The sequence below is a fragment of the Neodiprion lecontei genome, chromosome 3, assembly GCF_021901455.1.
Source record: "Neodiprion lecontei isolate iyNeoLeco1 chromosome 3, iyNeoLeco1.1, whole genome shotgun sequence".
NCBI classification, from domain to species: domain Eukaryota; kingdom Metazoa; phylum Arthropoda; class Insecta; order Hymenoptera; family Diprionidae; genus Neodiprion; species Neodiprion lecontei.
Window position 1 is genome coordinate 42,090,921 of NC_060262.1, and position 27,106 is coordinate 42,118,026.

General features: G+C 37.7%; 1 protein-coding gene across 5 annotated transcripts; it reads right to left on the reverse strand.

Moving 5' to 3' along the window:
• Positions 1 to 332: 332 nt before the first annotated feature.
• Positions 333 to 26,459, reverse strand: LOC107223140 (protein croquemort). 5 transcript variants are annotated; one of them, XM_046735225.1, is made up of 10 exons: positions 26,365 to 26,459; positions 14,151 to 14,462; positions 12,376 to 12,539; positions 8,396 to 8,540; positions 6,950 to 7,153; positions 6,013 to 6,224; positions 4,766 to 5,108; positions 2,521 to 2,594; positions 1,395 to 1,626; positions 333 to 767 (listed from the first exon to the last, which is right to left on the reverse strand). In XM_046735225.1, exons 2-10 carry the CDS (start codon positions 14,265 to 14,267, stop codon positions 612 to 614), a joined length of 1,647 nt encoding a protein of 548 aa, XP_046591181.1. In that variant the 5' UTR covers positions 14,268 to 14,462; positions 26,365 to 26,459; the 3' UTR covers positions 333 to 611. The 5 variants fall into 5 exon arrangements, with proteins under 5 accessions (XP_046591181.1, XP_046591180.1, XP_046591179.1 ...); XM_046735224.1 differs by lacking the exon at positions 26,365 to 26,459 and adding an exon at positions 24,723 to 24,863; XM_046735223.1 differs by lacking the exon at positions 26,365 to 26,459 and adding an exon at positions 19,818 to 20,227.
• Positions 26,460 to 27,106: the final 647 nt, after the last annotated feature.

The following is a 27,106-nucleotide window of genomic DNA, read 5'->3' on the forward strand; positions in this document are numbered from 1 at the left end:
ATTGATATGGTTGAGATGAAAAACGATATTGTTTCCAAAGGCATTTCAATATCAGCATTTCCATAAAAAAAAAAAATAATTCGGTAGCGAAAAAATGTGTCGTCACTGTATCTTCCGATTCAACTTGAAATTGCTCCAGACGTTGACGAGAACATGTTGAGTTGAACATTTGTCGACAGGGTCTGATTAATTTCATACAGTTTTGTGGAAGCGGCACTACATTACTGTATAAAAGATCAGTGACTAATTGGTTTGCAAAATGATGGCCGAAAGAAAGAATTTTTTTAAAATTAACAAGTACGTTGATATCGAAAGACCCGAAGTTCAAGGAGCTTGATCAACTTGGCTTGGATATAATTTAACAACGCAGGTACAATTCTGTCGTAATAACTTATATACAATTTCATTCAGCTATATCTACAACCGCACGATCATTCCGGAATTAATTACGTATATTCACAATAAGGCGAAACCTACCCCCCGTATTAAGTCTTGGGCGTAGGCCATTTATCCAGTATATTATCACCGCGGTGACGTAAGAAGAGATAAATAATCACTTTGGGTAAAGCACACAGTCCGGGCGATGTTAATCACCGTTTTAAACCTCCCCGTTACAAATCCTGCAAGTTATCTCCGACGAGTTTCGGATACAGCTGCCGGTTCAGCCGCGTTTGGGCGTCGCGGTCGTCGGTTGCTACCGTCGTGTCTAGATAGATAAGCTCCGTCTTCTGCCCTGTGGGAACCGTGAATCCAGCCGACATCGGTTTCTGAAAATTTGCAATATTTAACATTACGGAGGGAAATTGGGATGTGTACGAGGGGTTAATCACTCATCGATTTGACGATTTCAAAAGACTTCAAAAGATTACAACACACTTTATGGGATTTCGAAGGAATTTTCAAAAGACTTCAGGGATTTCAAAAGATTTCAGAGACTTCAAAGGTTTTCGAAGGATTTCAAAAGATTATAAGAGACTTCGTGGGATTTCAACGGATTTTTTCAAAGGACAATTTCAGAGATTTCTATAGATTTCAGAAGATTTCAAGAAATTTCAAAGATTTCAAATATTACATACGATTTCAGGATATTTCAAAGATTTCAAGAGAATTCATAAGATTTCCGGAAAAGTGTACATCAGATTTCACGAGTGATTTACCCTTAGGATGTACATATGCCATCGCGAAGTCCAGGACTTTACGGGAATAGACAATTCATGCTCTCGCAGACTGACACTAGTACATTCATTAGTAGGCTAGATACACCAGTGAATGAGCGCTTACAATGAAATACCGTCAGCGGATGACAACCGTGTTAAAATCACTAAGTACACTTATACTTTACTGCAGTTTCTTTGTTATCGGTGGCTGTTTATTCACTGGTGTACGGTCCTCACATTTGACATTGTCATTACCACGTCTACTCTGCCCCGCTTGTGTAAGCAGTGGAGAACGCCGGCGGCAAGGACGATCAGTGATCCAAGGACGAGTATGGCGATGCTGGTGTAATGTCCGAATTTCGAGAGTTGGATAAGTAGCCTGAGTGGAGGAGCCAACTCTTCCGTAATACCGGCGTGCTCGTTGAACCAGAACATCGGGAAGTACGTTCTTGGCACCCCGCTGAAAAGGCTGCATACGCAGTGAGCGAAAATATTACAAAGAAAGTTTTATTGGGCGATCAGTCTATGGGTTTGGGTTGGTCATTGAAATTGGGCTTTTCGTCCAAGGTGTAGGTATGTGATTGCAGACGGTCTCTGCTAGCATCACTCGTTCCCGCGAATGATGGTCATTTTGTAATTGCTTCGTAATATTACGTAGCTCCACTTTTCACTCGTTCGGCCATGTAATTCATTAATATTTCTATATCTATAACACGAATCTAAACGCGCTGCAAGGAGTGCCAGACATAGGCGAGCCACGGCCGCACAAATTATAGAGTATCGTAATGCTCAGGGACGAAAAACACGATTTCTGGGTCAGATCAACGTCTCACTCTCTGTATTAGGTTGTGCAATTGATCAACCGAGCGTTAAAATTTTCACCTATGCAGGAGAATGTTCGTGCAAAATTTAAAAAATAAAGTTGCTCATTTTGCCAGTTCTTGTGTTACAGACTTTTGCGTTTCACAAGAGACCCGGATCCTCATCAGAGTCAGGAACCGGACATGTGCGAGTAAAACTCGCGCCCTAAGTTTTCCCTACAAACTTAATTCTTTTTTTCATGCAATATTACTACAAATTAACTATTTTCGAACTTTCTAATTTACTTCTGCTTTGAGATCTTGCTTCTCTCCAAATTTCATAATTCTAGGTCAACCGGTAGTACCCTGATTGTCTTGACGGACGGACAGACGGACAACGAAGTGATCTTAAAGGGTTCCGTTTTTTCCTTTTGAGTTACGGATTCCTAAAAATCGCTGCATCACGTGTCTGAAACATCAGTTTCAACTTCGATCGTTTTAGTATCATTATCCGTAACTCGAGTGACAGCACATTTGAATAGATCTTTAACGTAGTTACCTACCTTAGGGAATCTGAGGGCTGAAGGAGAATATTGACTTGTAGACGAGCTGCAACATCGATGAGTATTCCAGTTGTCTGGAACAGAATTTATCGTAATGTTACACTATATGTTAATACATGCATGGTATACTCTCTAATCACGTTTTCCTGAAAACCGCCTTAGTGGCATTCAAATGGACGTTCCATTTTACCGCGTGAATAGTAACAGTGGTCAGGATAATCGAATACTATTTCGGCAAATGAAGTTTAATGGTCGGGTTATATATTACAAGTTGAAGGATTCGTCGCAAGAGGCACAGTTTGAGACAGTGTGTAATCGTAGCTTGTTTGCGAGTGTAACTCATTACACTCCTGTATTAAGCCATTTAGATCGAACCCGGCCGATCATTAGAATGATATGAAGAAGTCATATATTTTTACGCTAGAAAAATTCGTAGAGAATGCAAATTCGAAAATTTCAGGTGACTTGAAAAATTAACGAGGGAGCCAGGAATCGAAATTTTCGAATTTGCATTCTCTGTTATGTATGAGGTGTAATGAAATGTATAACCTAGTGTTGTTCTACGACGCAACAGCTCTTGAAACCGATTCTTTGCGACGTTGGACAAGCATATCTGAAGTCTCATATCCTGTGGTTATTCTCGTGGACTTCCCCGCGACTTTTTTTCGCTTTTCATATTCGTAGATGGACATGTAGCTGTATAATAATTATCAGCTCGCCATTCATTCTCTCCCCACACGTTTCAGCATTATCTTTCTCACTCTTTCGCCCAATTAAGTCTGTTTCTGATAATACTTCGGCTGACGGTTTTCTCTAATTACTGTTACAGAACCTCGAATTCAACAATGTCTTGATCTTCGCGTTACGCGTCGCCGTTTCCTTCGCTTTGACCGATAACAACGTTTCCGCTGGAATTCGTCCCGCACTGCCTTTCGCCTTCTTTTCCAAACTGTACGTTCTCCATTCTCACGCCAGCCATCCTTTTTCCATTATCTTATCTTATCTTACCTTTCTTGGAAGCTGAGCGCTCTTCTCACTACCTACCCGACTCGCATTCCATCTTCTTCTACTTAAATCATCCTATCTAACCGCACGCATCCCTAATTTGTCCTGTATTGCAGACCGGCCATCGTATACAACCTGCATGATTTTTCCGTACGGCGATAGTCGTGGCTTTTGCCTGTTAGTCTTTTTTTATTTTGTTTTTTTTTTCATTTTTATCTAATTTATATTTCCGGATACGCGTTAAACTTTTCTGCCTAAAATTTTATCTTTATAGTGCTATATTATTCCCGTGTGGAATACATCCTCACAGAGGTGGAATAAAACCGATGGACGAGAACTATTGAACGATGCCTTAATTTCAGTTAATTAATCCTCTCTTATCTCTCTTTTTGTACTTCCAAATATCCATAAGTACAGAGTACAGTACAGAGACTGTATATCTTTTTTTCGCAATTATATGCAAGAAATGTGACACCTTTAAAATTTCAAGCAGTTACTGATTATGCGCTGCTATTTTTAACTTCTGCAGAGCGTATCATCAATCGCATACAGTTGTCATGCATTTCCTACCACTGTCGCTTTTATTATCGTCACAGCTTTAACAACGCACTTGAGACTGTAGCAGACCAACGTTCATCCCTAATATACGTATGTATATGCAATGTTGAATGGATTCCATTGATGCAAATATTTTCTTTATGTCCCAGAATTAGGTCTCCAGGTATGCAAAAAACTGTCAATTCAACAGACACGCGTCACCGTGCGGCTAAACAATGACGAATAAAATAGATTCTGCACGGATGAGTGTGAAGTTTGGAAAATAAGTTCAGACAAGTGCTGTAATTAGGCGAGTGAGATATTGCCCATCTGTACGTTTGTCACACGCTATTGTTTTGCAATACCCGTGGCGGAAAATTTGCTTTTAGAGCAACAAAGATTAGATCATTTAGACTCAATGACGCAGTGCGTAAAATTGAGTTACTCGACAAAGCGCACGCGCCAAAGTGAGCCTCAGTTTGTAAAATGTATCATTCCGGTTGTGCGCATGCGTCAACATCGTTTTACCTCACTGTTTGGAAATGGGAAACTTTACGCACGCTTCACAGGCTCTTCAAGCGGGTTTTGGATGAAAATATGAACAAACGTAAAAAAATATAAACAAAAAATGAAGATGAAAATATTTCGCGGCGCACATGTCAAACCAGTCATGCTACGCGCAGAATGAATAAGTGCGACTCACCGGTTCTAGCGTGATGTGAAATCCGTGTTTTTCGTCGTCGGGGTTCATTCCGGCGATTTGTTCGCGAAGGATGGGATCAGCCTTGTGGAAATGCGGCAAACTGACGAAGGCTGGCGCCCCGTAGCGACATGCCGTAACATTGATGAGGCCTGAGGGAGTGCATTCGCCATTGCAAAAGCACTGACCTACGTTCACGACGTCCGGATCCTGGGACTGAGAGTTCGCCTGCCTCTTGGTATAACGCCTCTTCGTACTATTGCTCAGGGTCTTGTCGCCGATAACGTATTGCTTACCCTCGATACCGTTATACGTCATCATTCCATTATATTCGTAAGTAAGCGGCCTGGATTTGAAAAAAAATGTGATTGTTGTAATAGTTCACAGTAAACAGTAACGCAGATTTGCATCCGACAGCGGATTCTAAAAACGCTAGAAGACATAAATTGTGGAGTTGACTGATCGGTCTATTGTAGTCATATATGGAATATTAGAACACTTAACAATTAGAGGAAGAATTAGACAGTTGTTGTGTAACATTTCATTGTACACGAAATTTGGCATAAGTTTTTAGAAGCTGTGGTGAAGGCCTCGAGCTTATCTTATCATGACTTTGATATTCGTTAGATGCACGCGGTTTGATGCTGGAAGCCTTTGTTCGTTGCATGATCTTATCATCTCCCACAATCACGTTATGATCGAGCTTTGCATTATTGCAGTGACTGACGTAAGTCAGAACTAATTATTCTGTATAGTATAGAATAAGAAGAGGATGGAGGGTCAGTACACTCTGCAAAGTGCAAAGTACTGCGAGCTGGTCCAGAATATCGTGCAGTCAATTTATCAAGATGTTCAGTTCTGCTAATCAAATTAGATGACTCTTGCACTTGTAGTACGGCTGTACTTACAAATCATTTAACGTGTGTATTGGGATTGTCACATTGCAACGTGTGATCTGGTGGAAAAAAATCAAACTAATAGAACCAGGCAGCAGGCTGACAAATGACCGTTGATCGTCTTTTTCGCGCGTGGAACAGGTAAATTACTGATTACGTTTAATTAATTTACGTGACATGAGTAATTTGAAACCCCAAGAGTTACGATTTTCCTCCGTTAAAATTAAAAACTTAGGTTATGTGGTGATAAAATGGCGCCAACCACCAGGCTGTGACGTGTGATGTGGACATTTTCCAGTATTACGAGTTACATGGAGTGATGAGATATTACGCCACACATTGATGGTTAACCACCTGCAAATATCGGCTGAGAAGAGGGTGATTTCATCGAAGTTCCTGTCAGGTGGCCAAAATTCTCCAGCACTTCCCTCTACCGCATTGCAGGGTGCATCATAGAACGACGTTGTATTTCTGTAATTCCAATTCCGCAGAATACCGATATTCATGATGCTGTCTTGACCGGTCGCCATATTGAAGTGGCCGTCGAACATAGTAGATTCATTTCTCTACGAACAAAGTAATTCCTCATTAAAATTTATGTATAAAGAATGATTGTGTAACAGCCGAATGGTCCGTTGTACTGCTACAGTGCAATACGCATGCGCTAAAATCCGAGAGCAGTTGCTTGTCAGGGTGACCAACCGTCATAAATTCAGATGACGGATCGATGCGACGTTTATAACAGTTTGACAGCTGTCGGTGTTGAGCAAAACTACCGCTGACAAATGTCGAAATCTTTGAGGTTACGTTCGTGACGGTTGGTCGCCCTGGCAAGGATCTGCTCTTGGATTTTAGCGCATGCGTATTACATCGTAACAGACGACGGACTATTCGGCCATTAGATAACCACTCTGTATCTGTTGTTCCTCCAACAATCTCTCCACATTTCGTTGCAAAAATAGATCGGTCAGACTTACAGTCATTTTGTAACGTATTCTGGGCACTCAAAATCGATGAGCAGACGAACATCACATGTAGCTCACAGATGTAAGTAAGGTTCTTATGCAAATGCGTTTGTGTGAATTGGAAAATGAATGATCATAAATAAAAATGCTAACGTAGAAAAAAGATGAAATTATCGTAAACTCAACGTTGGAAACCTTGATTAATCGACCGCAGTTCCGTAGTTCATCCGTTATGCGGATTACATCGCAGGGTTTGCGGCAAATTTTTTTGCAACCTTGTTTTTTAGCGCTCGCAAAAAATAAATATACTGTGAGGTAATAGCTACCATGTAGAACCATCCGAATTTATCGAACGGCGGAAGGTCGACAATCTTGGAAATTTTCCCCATGTTAATCAGAGTATCTTCGTAGCCGGTGAAGAGAAGCTCATCCACGGTCTTGGTCAAGTGGATGTGTCCGATTTTTATCAGCATCAACTCGAACATCGTATGCCAATAAAAGGCCCAGTTGCGAATTCTGTGCACCGCCGACTGCGAAACAGGATAACTTTTTTCATACCGGGAACGTATTAAGTTGATAGCAATGAAAGAAAGAAGGAGGAGAAAATCGAGCATATTATACGATTCCAGACCTTTGTAATTCAAACTTACGTCCGGTTAGCGTATATTTTTTATTTTTTTTTATACTTGTAGTGCCAGAGAATCTATGTATACGATATTTCACACTGATATTAGGCCAAAATTGCGACACATTTTTGTCGATTTGTACGGGAGTTTTAAGCCTCCAAATGCCGCCGGTCCTTTAAGGGTTGATCAAAGATTGAGAATATTGGAAAATTCGATGGGCATAATTTTGTGAGGTTTACCCATATTCAATTGTTGTTATTCATGAATATTATAATCTGTCATTATTTGTGTGCATTGCAATTTTCCCAGAATATCAAAATGACGGTTTAATATCAATTATAAATGCATATGTCGATGTAATCGCGCTATTAAAGATGTACTGACTACACATTCTCAACCGGAAGTGACTCTCGTTGATAATACTGAATACTTTGCAATAAGCTTGAAATCGGAAAAAAACCAAACACAATAAAGACGATGAGTAAATTAAATTTGAATAATAACAATATACAAAAATTATCAATAAATTGTTTAAACATAGCATTGTTTAACGAATTTTTGGGGAATGTTATTTTTTTTTTTTTGTCATGCAAAATGAATTCGTTCACTTTTCCGTTACACACGAATTTTTAAAGAATTTTCTCATTGTTTTGATATTTCCGTTTTCGAAAGTTGTTAATCTTAAAAAATGAAGGAATCATCGCGAAATTTGGACAAGTTTTCGTGAAAACGTTGTACATTACAATTCAGAAGTTTCCGGGGCATTGAATGAACAGTTTCGTAAATACAGCCTTAACAAATTTTGAAAACGAAAATTTAAAAATAATGACATTTTTTTTTTTTAAATCATGTGTATTCAGAAAAATTAACGAATTCATTTCACACTACAAAAAAAAAACATTCCCTGAAAATTTTTTAAACAATGTTTTGTTCAAACAATTTATTGATAATCTTTTGGCATTATTATTATTCAAATTTAATTTTCTCATCGTCTTTATTCAGGTTGATTTTTTCCCGATTGTTATATTATATTGAAGTATTCAATATCGTCAACGAGAGTCCCTTTTGATTGAAAATGTATAGCCAGTGCATCCTTAACCCATATCAGTACACCATCAGCTTAGAGGCATAAAACCAGTTACTCACTAAAGCGACAACATTTAGCTGGGTAACATTGTCTTTCAGAGTTCCGTTGCTCCTTTCCACGTCAAAGTACCAAGTCCGTTTTAGATCGAAACTGACCGTATCGTTCTCAGGATGGAAAACGACGTTGACTTTCTCTCGTCTTTCTCTAGATAATCGACAATGAAAAGGTTGTTATTCTCAGCGTTGTAAATGGGTTATCGATACCGCCTTTTCAAACCAATGTCTTCGTCAACGTCAAGCCAACCATCGCTTAAAAAACACATTTACATACTCATTTTCTCTTACCAGTTGTCGGCTTTCGTCGCCTGCACGCATCATTTCACTTTACCGAATTTTGGTTACCGTATAAGATATGAACTACGACATTTGACCAACGATTGCATATCTTTTGAAAAAAAGTTGAACATAGTAACACAAACAATGACGATAAAAACCGAAAATTAAGTGCTCACGACTATTCAAAGTTCAGTTGAACGTCCTCTTATCCCGGCGGAAAGTGTCAGGCTAAATCGTGATAGGGCCATTCCTTGATTGCGACATTGTGGAGAGAGAGCGTGATATTTTTTCCAATCTGAATTTAATGATCATTTTTTATTACACTCGACCAATGGCTTGTCGACAACCTAACAGTTAGTGGCAGATAGCCACGTGGAGGAGGGCTGTCATCGATTCTCCATCGATCCGGATAAAACCGAGCACGAGAGAGTAAACAGAGTACTTCATCATTTCCAAGACACTTTTTGACACAAAATCGTGAAAGAACTGGATAAAATGCAGTTTTCTCCATGCTGGGAAATCGAAATTTCAATTGGAAACTTGTGCAGCAAGTGCGGATGAAGTAAATTATATAACTTGTTTACCAATCTTTGAAGGCTGACGTCGAATTCATCACAACGGACCAGTTACTTGCTATCATCGATTCTTAAATTTTACCCAATCGTTTGAATCTTTGCTTCAATATCTCGTTTCAACGCGGTTATTTGAAGTATTAAATAGATTAAAACTAAAGTATTCATTTCCATATAAAAAATTGGCGTATATTTTAACGTGTTTATTTTGATTGACAGGAATGAAGATGAACGAATGATTTTGTTCCTTTCTTTGGTCGTAAGCCTGCTTAAAAAACGTTTTTAATATTCTTTAAATACAGTCTTCGTTTCAAGTTTAATGAAATAATATCATGAAATCATTTATCAGATGGATATTTATAGTTTAAAAAGGACAGCACGTTGTACGACGGCCAGTTGACAATCATATTCAGAGCAACTGCAGGCGTGTATAAGGTACCAACTTCGAGACGGCCTACATCTCTTGATTGGAATTGATTTGAAAATTGCGAGCTGAGCCTACGATGTAAGCTAATTCCAACATTTGTGCCAGCCTGTGCGTGTTTACGACAAGGAACGCGGCGTGATAAGAGTTTCAGAATCGCTACAAAATCCAATCCACGTTCGTATGATGCATACGATGCAGCCTTTTGTTTGAAAAACTGTGCCGCGCTCGTTTTCACCACGACTTCGGTAAAGGCATCGTTACTTTTAATGTTTTAGAATGAATTTTCATTTCGGCTATAGTGCAATGATTCAAGTTTTACTCGATTTCCGTATTCACTTTATACTTAGGTATCGTTAGATAAGAACCGAATTAGGATCTGACTGATTTCGACTGGACGATTTCAAAACTGTACAAATGTGTTTTCTGTACATACGGAGAGTTGTTAAATGTTCGAATAAATGTAATAATTTCGTTTTCAACGTAAGAACGAGCCAAAACGGGCAATTTCGATTATAGTAGAAACGGGTTTGGGCTGACCATGAGACAACCTTTGAAACTCTTTTTATACTGAAATAATGATACTAACAATTATAATAATAATAATAATAATGATAATAATACTGACGTAATAAATCTATCCAATCTTTAAAAAAACTTGACCATATTTGACCTGCTTCTATGATTAAGATACAGTTATTAATCAACTGACCGTGGACTAATCATCAGCGACCATAAAAGCCTCGTATTATCAATTGTTATGAACCTCAGTTCAACCATTCTCACGATATCATAATTTTTATTTTCTTACATAATTTATAATAAAATTGTAAAACATAGACTTCAGAGCGTCGAGATCTCGTGGAAACTCAATCTTTCATTTTCGAGGTGATTGGAATAATTTCCTTTCCTAATACCCGTCACTTTTTTTACCATCATTTGTAGGAAAGCGGAACGTACATGTAATTCTCAGCTCGTGTATTGATGCAAGAAAATAGTCAAGGGAAAACAGTATCAATGAGGTTGAGTCAAGGTGCAAGGTGGCCTATGCACTTCCAGAAAATCCCCGATATTTTACGGTGACACGGATATACCTGCTTATAGGTGCGAATTTGAACGATTTTCTTGCTATTGGAAAGAATGTCTAAATTCAGTCAAGAGTACTGTGGAAGACAAGGTAAGTATATCAAGTTGTTGACCCTACTTTTTTTCCGAAATTATAAATCAACGGCACAAATTGCGAACTTCCCGATTACTAAAACAAATTGCTAAAGAGCTAGACGCTAGAAATTTGTTTTCTCGTAATTCAAGGACCAAGCGTCAAACGGATACAACCAAAAAAGGTCAATAACTGGTAGACTCACCTCGATGACGTTTTGGCCTAGACGTAATTCGATGTGAACATAGCTGCACTTTAGTCGTCTTAACGATCATTCGATTCGTCAAATTACCGTCTATCTAGAGGCTCACCTATCAGCCACGAGTAATCCTCGTCGTTGAAAAATTTTGTAATTAACAGTGATAACTTTGTGCGGTAAAACTACTTCAAAAGAGGCAAAAAATGCAACGGTCACGTGTAAAGTAGCGCACAATCTATATTTCATTGTTAACCGACAACGAGATGAGAAACAATCGAATTATTTATCACGAAAGAAACGATCAACGTACGACATAATAATCGAATTTCAAACCGCGATAGCGATGGTGTTTAACCGGCGTTGCAGCAGTTTCAAATTACCTTCGAAGGTATCAGATCTCATAGAGCACACCTCTCGGCTGCACCTCGTGCACAGTTTCGGCTTTTGACGTAGCTTAAGAAGGCGCCTAAAAAAAGCTCGGTAAGCTGGTTCCAACTGAGTTCAAAATCTTTCCGAAATTGAAACCTATTATTTGCACACTGCACGGAGCTCGGTAACCGATACAATCATCGACTAACTTCCGACGGCGCTTAGTTTTATTCTCACTTTTTTCATGCAAAACCGCAGGCAAAAACATAAGAACAAATAGCCGCGATATCGGTCGTCGGTTACGAAATAGACACACGAGAGTCGCTGAACTGGCCGCAAATATTTTTTTCGCGTCGTTCAAGTTTCAGTGTCAACTGCGCAGTAAGTTGCACGTGATGCCTGGATCGCGATACATTCGCTAAACACGTAAGATCCGCTGAATTATATTCATTGTAACGCATAAGCGTCCGTGGATGTTTGAAAAATGTTATTTCAGGCGGACGTTCTTACCGAATTAACCTGTTGATCGCGTTCGTTAGGTAATGGTATTTTTTTTTTTCTTAAATCAGAAAAAACAGACAATAGTATAAGTTATCGAAATTATACCCGGAGAAATTTTCAATCACACAAAAGTGCAGGACCCGTATCGTGTCTAGCATCAACAGGTTCCTCGGTTTGCGAGTTATTCATACTTTATTTCTTTTTATAAAGACAGTCAATAAGGACTTTGAATTGAATTTGTTTCTTTTTTACAGGAGGCAAGAATATTATTTAAAATTGATGATATTTGACGTACTGATATATTATACCAATAACTACTTGTAATATACGTGTAATCACGCGATTGACGCAAATCTGACGTAATAACAGACTGGCCGATCATTCGATTTTAAACAAGTTTCACGTGTTAAAATCTGTTTGAATTCGGAGCCAAAAGCTTGAGAGATTCGGTACCCGAAACGAAATCGAAGCGATACTCACAAGAAAGTGTAAGGCCCGAGTTGAACGAAGCTCGGCTTCTTCCCCGGAGTCCTGATTTCCTCGGGATTCGTCCAATTGAAGAAATAAATCTCCAAGTGCAAGGGTATCGTCGTTGAATTAGTCCAGACGTCGAAGCTCGTCGAGGTCGGCGACAATGACAACTCCTGAAAATGATGGAAAACGAGAATTTTCACAATGATATTCGTACGATTTTCGTCAAGTGCCTGCAAACAGCTCTTAAATGCAACGTGAAAAGCTTTTAACAAAAAAAAAAAAGAAAAGTTAAAAACAAGCAAGAAAATGCAGACAGCAAATCGTTGACTGACAAGCATTCACACGAGCATGTATTCAAATTTCGTTTCTCTTATGGCAGCGTTTAATTGGAGATTTAATTGCATTAGATTTCTCGAAGCGCGTTTAATCAACGAGTCGCACGGATTCTACCGTATGGATTTTCGCCGACAGACTCGACGGACAAATCTGCCGTAAACGTGAAACGTGCAAGCGTGCGGACGACGTAATTTATTTCGCAAAGAGTTACGTCACCGCAAAGGCTTAGAGCAGGATGGATGGGGTAAAGGGAATTCGATAAACAGGGGTTACATAAGAAATGCGATGAGTTTTTCATGCCAGCATTGTAATCTTGTCGCATATAGGTATGTATATGCACGATATACCGGCACTATTATAGGTGATAACAAACGATTAAAATAGAAACTAATATCGACAAGCATAAGCCATGCGGACAATATAAATACAGGTATTTCCAACGCGCAAATTTTGCGTCAGGCTTCATAGATTTTTACTTTCGATAAACAGTCCTTGATCTTATCTCCGTTCGAAACACGTAACGTGTAATATTATTTATATTACGTAAAGAGTGACCGTGCCTAAATTTTAATACTCATCAGCGAAACGATTCGAACATAAAATCACGACGTACGGATCTATGAATACAGGAACACGATGATTGCTGTGAATCGAATCGGAATTCCATGATCAACAAGAATTAATCAATGGTTGAAGTTTTAAATTGAACAGCATTCGTCAGACTCCTGGAAATTAACCATATTTTTTGTACCGAAAACTTGTTTCCTTCAAGTCGAGGTAGGCATGCTTCTCTTGAAATATGCGCAATATTTCAAAAGATACGATAACTGTTAAACATGCAAACTTCGTAAAGTTTTTGCAAATTTTACGCTGACCGTGCAAATTTGGAAATCATATCGATCATTTTATAATGGGAAACTCCAACGAGCTCAAAGAATTTTCGTAACCTTTTACGACTAAGCTCAGAACCAATTTTCACGTGAGCAATATTTTCAACGCAATGAAATCAATAGCGGCATTGAAACGTTTCTCGCATCATGTCCGAAAGACTTCGCATCTAATTCGCGCTAGCGGGTATTCGCATTGAAAGATCAAGATGTAACCAAAATGTGAAAACAATTGTGAAAAGACGAGAGCAAAGAAAGCGACACTTGCTTGGATCGTCATTGCGAATAGACCCAACTTTTCAATTTTTCATCTACCGTTACACAAGTAAATAGACATTGAAGCATCATTATCGCTACAGTACCATACCTTTAATACAAAGTAGGGAAGACCGGAGCAGGTAAAAAATTCGATAAACTACATACATGTATTGTTTTCACCCAATTGTTTGTAAGTCGTGTAGTACATACCTATACGTACGTTTTTATTGGCGTTCTACTTCATCGTACGTGTAATTCCTGAGTTACGAAACGGTAAAAATGGAAAAAGGGGGGGCATACCTTGCTCAGAAGTCGAAGAAACACGACGGGCCAGAAGAAACAGATCAGAGCGCCAAGGGAGAGAAGAAGCGTTCCGAATATCGCCAAGGTGAGAGGTCTGTTCCTGGAGGGCGTCATGGCTGCAATCCCAGGGTCCTCGACTTCCTTCGAATCCTTCGGCTCGATGGCATCTGCGAGTGTCCGATGAGATGGCCCAGCTTGCGTGCGTCTCGGTGTCGCGTCGCAGGGTCGAATCCAGTTTCAGTTCCCGACTCGGAGACCCTGCTGGCTTTGCTCCCACTACCAGATAAGCCGGAGCTTTGATTACTCCCCCTGAGACGCGATTATCGGTTGGTTAATATTCGGCGGGCAGGCGTAGCGCCGGATCATGCGCACCGCCCTCGGCGTCTTGGCTTTGCGGGATTGGCGACAAAAAAAAAACAAAAAAATCGGTTTTCGGTTTTTACACCCATTAACGACGCAGAACGATATATCGATTTGTGGGATTGACGTAGGGATTTATATTTAAATGAATAAATTTGGATTATATACTTCGAATAACAATAAAAATCTTCATTTGCTAGTCTTAAAGTTTGCGCATGTCTTTTTTAGGTTGACAAACAAGTCTTGATGTTTCTTTCGGTGGATAGTATTCAAGCAGCGGTTAGCAGCGGGCTGATGTAAAAAACATACTTCATCTAATAAAACTAGTTTGTATTTTATTAGTTACGTCGAAGAAAGCAAAATTTCACATCTAGTTATCGTTGTCTTGATTACCGCGTGCCTATTTGATATAATTATTGAAAGTTAAATGAATATTTTTGCTTGTAATGGAAAAATATTTTCAATCGAACTGTGAATTATAAAAAAAAAAAATTTTCCGCCATTAAGACCACGTACGTAGGTGATGAAATTTACAAAATTTTGGTTTCAAATGCACCGTTTCAAAAAAAAAAAAAAACCCGAAATAATCGATTAATCGATTCGTGTTCGATACATTTTTTTTTAGACTCAATCAATCGATGCCATCGCTACAGTTTATCGGAACTCGTGTATGCATGTACACTGTCCGACTGCCGCATCTGGTTGTGTAATTCCTTAATGAATAATTATTGTTTATAAGTGGATGCCGTCCTGCGGCTGACTAGACAGGCGAACGTTATCTTTCGTGGTACTCCGAAAACGCTTATTAAGTATCCCTGAGTATCCGACAACTCGATCATCGTGTGCCTGCCTTTTTCAAATCTTTGAAAGAAAAAATTCACACTTGAACGAGTCTTAACGCGATGAAGTTGGACATCCTCAATATTTAACGATCCACAAGTTCAGGAAAACGTGGATTACGTACCTATTTTGTTTCCTGAGATTCGAACCTTGGAGGTGAATTATTTGAAATTTTGTATATAATTATACCAGTTGGAAAAATGACGAACAAGTACAAGAAATTTATTATAAGCTTGAAGCGAGTAAATTACAAAAACTTTTCATAACTACCGTGCAAACACAACTGCAAGCACTTTGATTTTCCAAAATTTCAAACAATCTTGTTACTCACTAGAGGAAAGTAGCCGGGAAAATAGTTGTTTTTTTTTTTTCGATACTTTTCATCGCCATGAAAACGAAAAAGTTTGTCGGTTTGTCGGACAAGCTTCCGGAATGATCTCGAAAACGCTTGGACGAAAAATCTGAAACTGACGGGAGTTGAAAAATTGAAAAACACAAAAATTTACGACAAATTTTTGAAATATTTTGTTCATAAAAAGCAATTAATGAGGAAAAAGTAAAGGTTTGGCGGTAGAACATTTTAAATAGATGAATTTCCAATTGAACCGGAAGTTCAAATTGAACGGGACTTGGCAATTTTTCATGCCCATCATTTCGTTGTAAAGCCGTCCAAGTTTGAAATTTTTCCATCGCGCCGTTTCAGAGATCATCACAGGAGTTTGTCAAGGAAATTAATGAAAATCATTTTCGACCGAAAGCAATACTTTTTTTTATATCACGAAAGATGATGTAAAGTAAAACGTGCAGTGAGGTACGATTTGTTTACCCACAATCGGACTGGATACCGCGACATCAAATCAAGCGATAATTATGACTAAGTAAAGAATTCAGCACCGATGATAAACGCGAAAAATATGCGGGGATGATTTATGAAAATAAGAAATACACGAAAGCCCGAATCCAATGCAAATATCGCAATTACAGAAATTCAAGGGGACACGATTGATCTCTGCAAGTTCGTATAAGTTTGTCTTCGGGGTTATCTGAGAATGGTAATGTTGCTATTTCGGAACCTGTATTGAAAGAAAGAAAGAGAAAAAAAAAAACATCCACCTTTCGCGTACGCAATTATATTTACAAATACGAAATTATACATATAATTAAGGATTACATCTTATCTGCGTTTCGCGATCTTTTCGAACTCGCGACGACAAGAATTTAACATTTTGAGGAAGAACCATTATTTCGCGATTTTAAAAATGTTGAGATTCGGTAAATCGTGATAGAACAAGACACACTCGTATTTTGAAATCTAATTATCTGCAAGGGGATTGAAAATTGGAAATAAGTGAATTTCTTTCCAATGCTTTGCTGTGATAACGTTACCAGTTTCATACTCGTGAATTTTCATGGTAATTTTTAATGTCCTTACTTTATTGAAAAAGAAGTCGCGTGTAAATGACAAAGCTTATCACAATGCGTTCCAATTATTGTGACCAATCGTCATTCCTTATATAATTTTGGGAGAATTTATTGTTTTTTTACGACAATCGTCTCAGTCATTTGGACAGGAGGACTGAAACAATCGCAGCAATTACTTTATGCGATTAATAATCCAGCAGCAATGCCTCGATGCTCGATGTCTGTTAAGGGTTTGACTGGCTACACATTCTCAACCAAATCTGAGTCTTCTTGATAATATTGAATACTTTGTGATTAGATCAAATCGGAAAAAATCAACCGCTATAAAGACGATGAGAAAATTAAATTTCAATAATAACATTGCCCAAAGCTATCAATAAATTGTTTAACAAATTTTTAGGAAATGATTTTTCTGAAAATTGTGAATATTTAAAGAATTTTACTTATCGTGAATTTTGAGCACGATTTCGTAAAAACGTTTTAATGGAAAATTCAAAGTAATGAGAAAATTCTCTAAAAATTTATATACATTCAGGAATATCAACGCATTCATTTCAGCTGACGTTGTTAAACAATGTTTTGTTTAAAATCTTTATTGATTACTTTTGGACATCACTATTACTCAAATTCAATATTCTTATCGTCTTTATTCTGGTTGAATTTTTTCCGATATTCATCTTATAATAAAGTTCATCAATATTGTCGACGAGATTCACTTTTGGTTGAGAATGTACATATAGCCAGCATATCCTTAACAAGTTCATAAATTTCCTGCTCGTATATATTTTCAGCCAATGCATGGAAAACCCGAAATAAATAAGATACATATACCTAGATGTTCAGCTATGTCCGAGTAAAAAATTAATCGAACTATGATGAACGAATTCAGGAAAGGCACTCTCTTGATTGGGACCAAACTAAGGAGAATAAAGGCTGTCTTCGACCATCGTACAATTAAAAATTTGTTAATAATATTTGACCCGATATCATCCCTCATCTACGCGACAAGAAGATCTTCCTGCGTTTCGTTTACGCGCAATAGAACGGAAAATTTTTCAATTGTGTTATTCTACCGATAAATCATGCGACGAACGTCGGAATAATTCTATACCCAATGACCATCGCGATGAAACAAAAAAAGAAAAAAAAAACACACACACACGCAACAAACAGTAATCTAAGAGTGAGGTACGGTGGAAAAAAGAACACACGTCCTATCAAGGCAAACAAGACTGAAGTAGTAACTGATACGGTGGCATGACGCTGGTGAAAATAAAGAAAAGGAAACCCGGCGATGAAAGAAATGGTATGGAAAGAAGTTGGGGATGAACGTTTCGTCATAATCATGAAACACCATTAATCGTTTAAAAACGCAGCAAACCGCCGCACCAGCAATAAAATGACGTTGCATGATGTTTGGTAATTCCATTGGATGTAGATTACACTACGCGATATGGTGCTAGGATTGAAAACGAACAGGCTTACCGCTATTTGTTCGTTATCACACTTTATGGTCAGTATCGAATAGAATATTCCAATTATTGGGAAAACTATTGTTTGCATTATTACCTGCGTGGAAAGTGAATCGAGAATATCTCTGCACTTTTACTTATCTTCCAGAATTATTCCCAGCGAGTCAAGTCCCTCTTTAACCCGTCAAAACTCTCGCAGGTCGCGTTAGATTATCTCGCATTATTCTCTACATTCAGACACAACAATTAGCTAATCGTTTTCATATTCACGGACGACACTCGTTGACGTTAGACTGATAAATTGTCACTTCGAGATTTTGACGAAAATTCTTCTTCTTATTGTTTCATATTTTCAACGTAATGGTATTATTGTCGCTCAGTCCAGGTTTGTATGTTTAACATCGAATTGACGTCAAATGTCCGACGATAAGTGTCAAATTTAAGAACTTAGTTGTACGAAGTAGCGCAAGGGGTGCGAGACTCGACTCCCATACGTCTCCAGAAAAAAAAATGTTAACGGCAAAAATGAAGTGAACGGAGCAGAGTATTTGAACAGAAAATTACATACACAACGTGTAGATCAATAGTTGAGAAATCCGGTGATGCAGTGACGCCATCTTCGTGTAAAAGTGTAAAAAATATGGTTGATTGTTGCTACGATTATTGTATCAACAAATTTCACTTCATCTATATTTGTTCACAAGTATTTCTTCGATACGTTCTACGTATCGGAGATAATTCATTGTCCAGATAAACGGTATATCCGGGTTGCAGCTACTTATCGGTATTTGTACCGATTCGTGAAAATTCATAAAAACGTTATAAAGAGATACCGGCTTGAAATATGAGACAGTAAACCCATCTGACTCTCATATCAATAAACGTACCGCTAAACCAGGGCAACAATTACAAGACGGTAAGACATAAATCACGATACGGTGAAAACCAAAATGTCCGACATTTTCACACGAACGAAGCTGTTGAAATATTGCGTAGGAAATATTCCAGAAAAATATCATCGGCTTACTTCCGGTCGCTTTAGGTTTAAAACGGGATCAAATATCGGCAACATTTTTTCAAAAGTATATAAGATGAGATACAACAATTCATATTGAACAAAAAGTTACGTAAATATCCTTGTTTATGTCTATCTCGGAAAAATAATAATAAAATAAAGTGAAGCTACAATTGTGAGTTTTTTTCAAGTGCCAACTGTCTTTGAAAATTAACGATTCTAAATTCCGTATTTTAGCAAGATTTAGTGTCAGAGGAAGAGTCAATAAAAATTGTGTAACTTAATATCTTCTGTTTCAATTCCAACCTTTCTCTTGAAAGTTCCAAACTCGAAATTCTCTGAAATCGAATATTGTAATCGGTAAAACGGCGCCGAAATTCTACCTCGAAACGATGCAAAGAGTGTGAAATTTTCAAGGAATAATGACGTTTCAACAACGGCCAAAAAACGAACTCAAGATTGACTGAAGAAATCAGCTTGGTATAAACAAGGAAATAGCAAGCACCAAAAAATTACACTCGAATAATCCAAATGTAAATTGTCCCGTAAAATTACCTTGTCACGAATCGTCGATAAACGAATATTCCCCATATAATTGTCACCTCAATTTATACCGACGTCCTGGAGATTAGCGGTTCAGAAATTCAATTTATACACAATAAATTTCAAGCGAAAGTTGCACTGCGGTTAATTTATCCAAACGCATTCACTCGGACTTCAATCAACCGCGAACAAACTCCGTTGACCATCACAGAGCCACGGCAGACCCAATAAATTCGCGCGTAAAAGTTTATCTGAACCTGTGGCATGTGACCTTAGCGGCGCACTGGCACTTGAAATGGCTAGGAAATTGACAATGACAGGCGGGTGAATTGCTCTCAACAACAGAGAGAATCGTGAATTTTGAACAGCGTGGGAGGAACAAAGAGAAGAAAGGCAAATTAGATGCCCCGCGAAAGCCGGAAACCTCTGAGAGACGCGCGACTGTTGCGCACTTAATGATGTCTGGAGACTGTAAGATCACGTACGTGATCCAGGATTGGTTCACGAATGAAAGAAGTTTCGGTTCACGGACTGGTACCGGTTCTACTCGTGTATTTTTAGTGACAATTCTAATTCTAAATTAACCGTCCTGAAGTGACGGCTAGCCTTAGGCCCTATTCACACTTAACACCAAATGACTGCAGCAGTGCATATTGCCAATAAATATGTCGCGTTTGATCCGAGTATTATTACCGAAGGGTATCGGGCGGAAGATCACGAGGCTGAAGTTGGTAACGTTATTGTAATGATTGACGTCTTGTAATTTTAAGAATATCTGAAATACGGTAAATTATAATAAGACAAAATGGTAATTCATATTTTCGAAACTTAACCGCTTCAAAGTCACTGCGAAATTCGAAATGTAGTCATACAAGGGAGTTCTGCGCGCAGATCCCGATACCAACATCTTACCGACATCCTTAGCCGCTTCACAGCTCAGACACAAACCCTTTTTCCAACGATCGATAAAGTCGACCAGAGTAAGGTTACCCTCGGTTGATAACAGGGGTTTGTGTCGGAGTTGTGAAACGGCTAAGGATGTCGGTAATATGTCGGTATCGGGATCTGTACGCAGAACCCTCCTTGTATTACCACTTGCAAAAATAGTAATTTTTTCCCCCAATGTTTCGTTACAACATCCCCTTTGACTATGAAGAGTATATTCACTTTTTGCAAACATACCTGGTGTTTACCTCGGAATTGAAATGAGAATTCCACGCGTAACAATCGGTTGAAATTAACCGATGATCCATGATGAATTTGCTACACTACGGATCATTTGCATAAAAAAAATGTATGAAATCGAATTTGCTCTTCGAACTTCAACGGGCTGATAAGATCGGAAAGAACTCGAGAACATCACAATGACATTTTAACCTTCATCTTGTATTTGTCACATGTGATCTTTTTTCTGTACGATCTAAATAAGTATAATTCAGACTAATCAGTTAATTGAGTACATACAGATATTTCAAGCCAATTACAGTAGTTAATTAAACACACACTGTTTGCGAGAAATAAAAGTCGTTTAATCTACTAAATGTGCGTTCACGGGCGGCGAAATAAAAGCACATTTAGTCGATTCAGCGGCTTTTTTCTCTCGGTGCAGGATTAACAATGACTCGTCCGCTTTTTGATTAATGTTGGCAGATCTTATAGCTCAAATTTGCTGTAGACATTTTAGTCTCTTTCCTAATTTCCCTTCCGTTATTTCATGCATCGATTAGATTTCCATCGACGTCTTGCAGAGATTTTCGAGCTAATACAACACATTTAAATTTTGGAATAACGCGATCGGCGATAATTTGTTTTCATATAAAATATTACGATAGATGAAATTGGAAATGGAAATTCACGGCAAATTGGAGAAAACTTTTATCAAGAGTCGTCAGTCAAAAACATTTTTGGGGGTAGAAAACCTTCAATTTGTGCGAATCTTTATACCGCAACTCTTTGAATATTCAAGCTTTAAATGCATTTTTCTTCACTTTTCATTCTTCCTCCTGAAATGAGGATCTAACGAGGCAAATTTTCTCCAACAATGAAAGATGTAAGAAATGCATATCTAAAACCTCTACATTTTTTGAAACTCTTCCTGCATGGGAGAAAAATTTCTTGAAATTCCTGTAAACGCCCCCGTAATCTCAAACGCCAAAATCGTTCCTTTTTAAGCAAGATCCGCAGTTCTTTAGCCTCGTGATTTCAGCGTCAGGCATGAATGGATGCGTTAAAAACACATTCGTTAATCCTTGCACCGAGGCATAGTTGCATTTGACCTTTGATGGCGGAGCGAGAACTGCAGAGAAGCAACGCACATGACCTCAGGTTCTGATAGCTTAATTGTCTGACTTTTTCATTTCTCATTCCGTTCACGGAGCGCATCTTTCAGTGTAGATATGCAATCGGGACTTACACTTGCAGGCACGCATGGAAGCCCAATCGCCTTTGTGAATAATACAGAGTTGTAAATAATGCATTCAATTTTTTAATGCAATGGCATTTCCATCAATCATTAATTTTCATTCTGATCCCATTTTTTGAAAAATGACATTCTTCAGGGGATGTAGCGGAAAAACATGGGGTCTGAAAGTAAAATTTTATGCAAACAAAATACTCAGTTCGGTTCGAAGTATGATAAACAAAAATTGTGAAAAAATTCACAACCCCCCCAAAGGTCATTTTTTTTCTTCCTAAAGTAAGAAAAAAAATTAAATTTTCGTCAAGTATTAATTGCTGTTTCGAAACTATCAATTGCTCATCACTTCTGTGAAGTCACGAATAATTTAATCAAATTCAAGAGAATTTTACTCATGATTTTGTTCAATGTTGCAAAGAAAAAATAAAAAATTACATTACAGGCACCAATCTATGAAACAATTGATTAAAATCAAGAAAACTTTGATCGTTTATAAGAAAGAAGAAACTATTCGCGGCTTTGTGGAAGCGATGAGACATTTCTTCGCGCCGGTTAAAGTTTCTCAAAGTCAAATAAAACTAACTGATTTCGTATTATCAAAGACACACGGTCAGTGATTTTTTTTTTTTTTTTCTTGTATTAACTTTCTCAGAAGTGCTATAACTCGATAAACATATGCAGAACTGCGATGAGAGAGAATTAATTATACGTTTAATTACGAGCTGGTAATTACATTTCCGCGCAATGATTGCTTAGTTAAATACGTAAACAAAAGCGGGCGATGACTTGAAATAATATTTATTTTTGTGCAAATTATCTCGCATTTGAGCTGCCCAATGCAGAATATGTGAAAAATTTGATCTCGATTACAAATTATCAGGTTGAATGAATACAGGTTACTAATTATAAGCCTCGGTTTATAAGTTATCAGGTCTACTAAATGCAGGGATATTATTATGCGTACACAGAAAGAGCACACGATAAAACGAACGGGCGTTGTTCTTAACGTCCGTATAACCAGATCTCACAACTGCACAAGTGAAATAATAGTAATTAACCAGTTAGCAAATTGGCAAAACAATCGTCTTCAGCCAATAAAGCCTTGAAACATGCGCGTCTCGTCAACCTTCGACAAATTCCGGACAGTCACGAGGTTAATAGTTAAAAATCCAGTCTGACAATCATAAATCAGTGTCGAAAATGCAACGTTCTTAGGTGATTATTTATACTTTATACCTGCAATCATTAAAGAGTCCGTATAAAAAGGGTGTAAAAAACTAGTACATGTTCTTTCATGTAATACGTGACGTCAAAGAAATTTTTATAAATTCCTCTATAGTCTTTTATAGCAGCTGCACAGCGCATAACGAAATACAATAATTGTATGCAAGAAAAAGCTTAGAGATCACAGATCCCCGGATACAATCATAAATAAAAGGTAACGCGATAACATGAAATTATGAAACGTACCATGATGACGATTCCGTCATGCATTGTAATCAATAATAAATACAACAGTCGATAAATAAGAAACATTAATTGATCTAAACAAGACTATAAAACGAATTCATCGATATTTGTTACATCGAATATTTATATGCCCGAAAATGAACTACCAGCAATCATAATTTCTACGGGATAAATAACACTGTGCAACAGTAAAAAAAATTACCAATATCTCGAACAGTTATTCACATTAGATGTACCTAGTAAACAAAAGAAAACAAAATTATATTTAGACATGACCTCTCAATACGTGCTCAAAACATAGAAAGGTCAAGTTTTACTTTGTGAACTCTTCGCAACACTTGTTTGAGGGTAGTCATAAAAATATCTCTGATGCGTACAAAAGTCATCGAAACATTTAGATTACTTATAAATCTACAAAATGCCGCGCATTTGTGGTAATTTTCTTGTCTTATTTGGTCGTGTTTTTTGGTCAATTTACTCCTAAAAATGAAGAAAAGAAAGGCCAATTTCCCCGTTGCTTGAGGAGTGTTGTGAAGCATATTTTTAAATTGTAATCGAAAATCAAGACAAATCGTTGAAGAAAAATATAAGTTTTTTATCGAAAAATAAAGTCTTCTGTCGCTTAATTATGTGATTTGAAATAAAATCCCGTAAATGCTTTTCGCCGTGAAACCTGACGTGATGTGACAATTTTATTTATAAACGTCAATGGACTAACATAATTACATTGCTGTAAATCCAATGAAAAAAAAAAAATTAATTAGTTTGTTTTATAGCGTGATCGTTAATGCAATTTACGTAAAACTTACGCCCGAAGCCAATTACGCAATAAAAACGAAGATTAAAAAATATAAAGATTAATAGAGTTGATATGTTAATAATCCTCATAATTGCTATTAATGACCTTATTTTTTGTTCGTTTGTTTTCTGTTTTCTCTCTTTTTGTTCCTCCTCGCGGACTCACGGATATGAGATGTAAATGTTTCGGAAAATTTTTTTTTTTTTGTTACTTTTTCATAACGTATACGTACTTAATTTCGGACTGTAATACCTCGCTAATTGAATCGGTTTGCAATATCACTGTATAAGTAAACACACTGGTACGAATTAACAGTTTCGAGCGCAGGTCCTCCGGCACAGAGAAGATTATAGCACTAGCTTATCGCGATCAACTCTCGACTACCAGCATTGCTCAATCACTGTCTTCTGGATCCCTTCGTGGCAGCACAGATCTTGTTTGAAACTGATTGGCTCCGATGCTTGAGCCAATCAGGTCAGCAAATCAAAGATACTTTCCAAGTGATTTTCAGTCCCTTTTTTTTTTACATAAAATCTTTAAAGTGACTAGCCTCTGTTGTACTACCAGCACTTGTTGCAACTTTGTAACTGAGTGTTTCACTACACGAGCACTATATATGCATATAATTAGGGTGGTCCTTATTTGAGGGTAGGTACAATTTTCATTGCGATCTGTTCCGAATCATTAAAAAAAAAATCTGTGTAAAGTTTCAAGCCCCTACCTCAACTGGAAAACATTCCTCTAAGCTCCGAAAGTTTTAACTGTAAAATACATCGTTTTTATAACCAGTCATTTCGTATAACGCATGACTTGGTATAAATTATAAGAGACCGATTTGAAACTTTGCTGCGTATAATAATAGGAAAAAACCATGAAAATATCAAAATTTATTTGTATTTATTTTAATTATTTACCAAAGGAGATATATTATAAAATTAAAAGAAATTTTCAGACTTTGTTGCTATCATTATATGCAACAAATCTGCCAAGTTTCGAATCGGTCTCTTAATTTATGCCACAGTCATACGAAAAGAGATAAATGAATTTTAGGTATTTTACAGTTAAAACTTTCGCAGCTTATATGCACGTGTTCCAGTTGCCGTATCTTACGTATTTTACAAATTTTTTTCTAACTATTCGGAACAGATGTGGCGGGGTGTCTCTATTAAAATTTTACAGACCCCCAAATAAGGACACATATATATATATATATAAATATGTGTGTGTGTGTGTGTGTGTGTGTGTGTGTGTGTGTGTGTGTGTGTGTGTGTGTGTGGGGTGGGAGTATGTATACGAGTCAAGACTAAAGGACAAGAATAAAAACACAAGCGTAGCGTTCGATGTGTACAGAAAGATTGAAAGGTAATAACATCGAGGTATGGTATGGAATATCTCGGGCAAAAATTTTGTCGCGATATTTAAGTGAGGTAATATTAGTGACTTAGCAAATATTTACAGATAATTGAAAGTAATTCAAAATATCATATAATAACATTAAATTGTAACGAATCGTGAGAGAATAAAAGTTGGAACGATAGTTTGAAAATTGAAAGAAACAAATATGTCGAAGTCCATTAATCCTTACACAGCACAACGACATGTCAGCGAACTGATACGACGTGCGGCGTGAATTCTAGGAAGCGATATCGCAGTATGCATTATTGATGATACCCGGTATTTATGCAAATCCGCACCGCGCTCTTGTCCGACGATCGGAATTACACAACCTGCGTAACCCCGCGACCTCGATTATGTCCCTCCCCCCCTCTCGTTCCAATTACCAGCTTCGACTGCTCCACGCGAGAACAAACGCGACGCGACTCCGCAGCTTCTAGACTTTAACGAATATGAGAATTAATGCGCAAGGTACGTACCTTGACACGTCTTTCGTTCCTCGTCCACCTCGCGAAGCCCCCTAAGTGTTCCCTTCCTGTAAATGCTGTGTGGTAACTTCCCCTCGACGTCGCGACGCCGCCGTCCTGAGCAAATAGCTACGTTACGGCACACACGCACACACGCGCGATTTCATAACTGCGTCGATGGCCTTCGACGAAACTTGCAGAGGATCTGTATCACCGTGATCACCGTGTACGTTGACCACGTTCGGTGTAAATCTATGCTCGGCGTGTGTGTATACACACTACAGATAATTAATTTACCCATTCATGCCAGTCGTACAATAATAATAACACGGGTGAACGCGAATTTTGAGTCTGCGTTATAGATGTCGAATTTTTGTTTCTATCGCGTAAGTAATGGAAGAAAAATAGTTTTATTAGATAAGGTTTGCTTTTTTAGATAACAAAACGATACATGTTACGAATTTTAAGAAAAATTACATATTTTCTCAAACATTTATTGAAAATAATAACTAAACAAACTTCAGTTTCGCATTTAAATTACTTGTATTGAAAAATTTTTATGCGAAATTGAAGTTTGTTTAATTTTTTTTTACAACCAATTTTTGAGAAATTAGGTAATTTTTCTTAATTCCGAAATATCGTTATGGTTTCTACAAAAGCGTACTTTATCCAATAAAACTATTTTTTCTTTTATTATTTACATGGGAGAAATCAAAATTTGAAAAATCGTGTTGACCAGTCATGTTTATCAACG

What these genes read in the sequence shown, in the direction of transcription:
- LOC107223140 (XM_046735225.1), bottom strand. Translation starts at nt 14,267, where the DNA reads ATGACGCCCTCCAGGAACAGACCTCTCACCTTGGCGATATTCGGAACG. An exon ending in TTCACATCACGCTAGAACCG is followed by an intron (nt 2,595 to 4,765) that starts GTGAGTCGCACT and finishes ATTCTGTTCCAG; the next exon opens with ACAACTGGAATACTCATCGA. An exon ending in TGGTAATGACAATGTCAAAT is followed by an intron (nt 768 to 1,394) that starts GTGAGGACCGTA and finishes GCAAATTTTCAG; the next exon opens with AAACCGATGTCGGCTGGATT.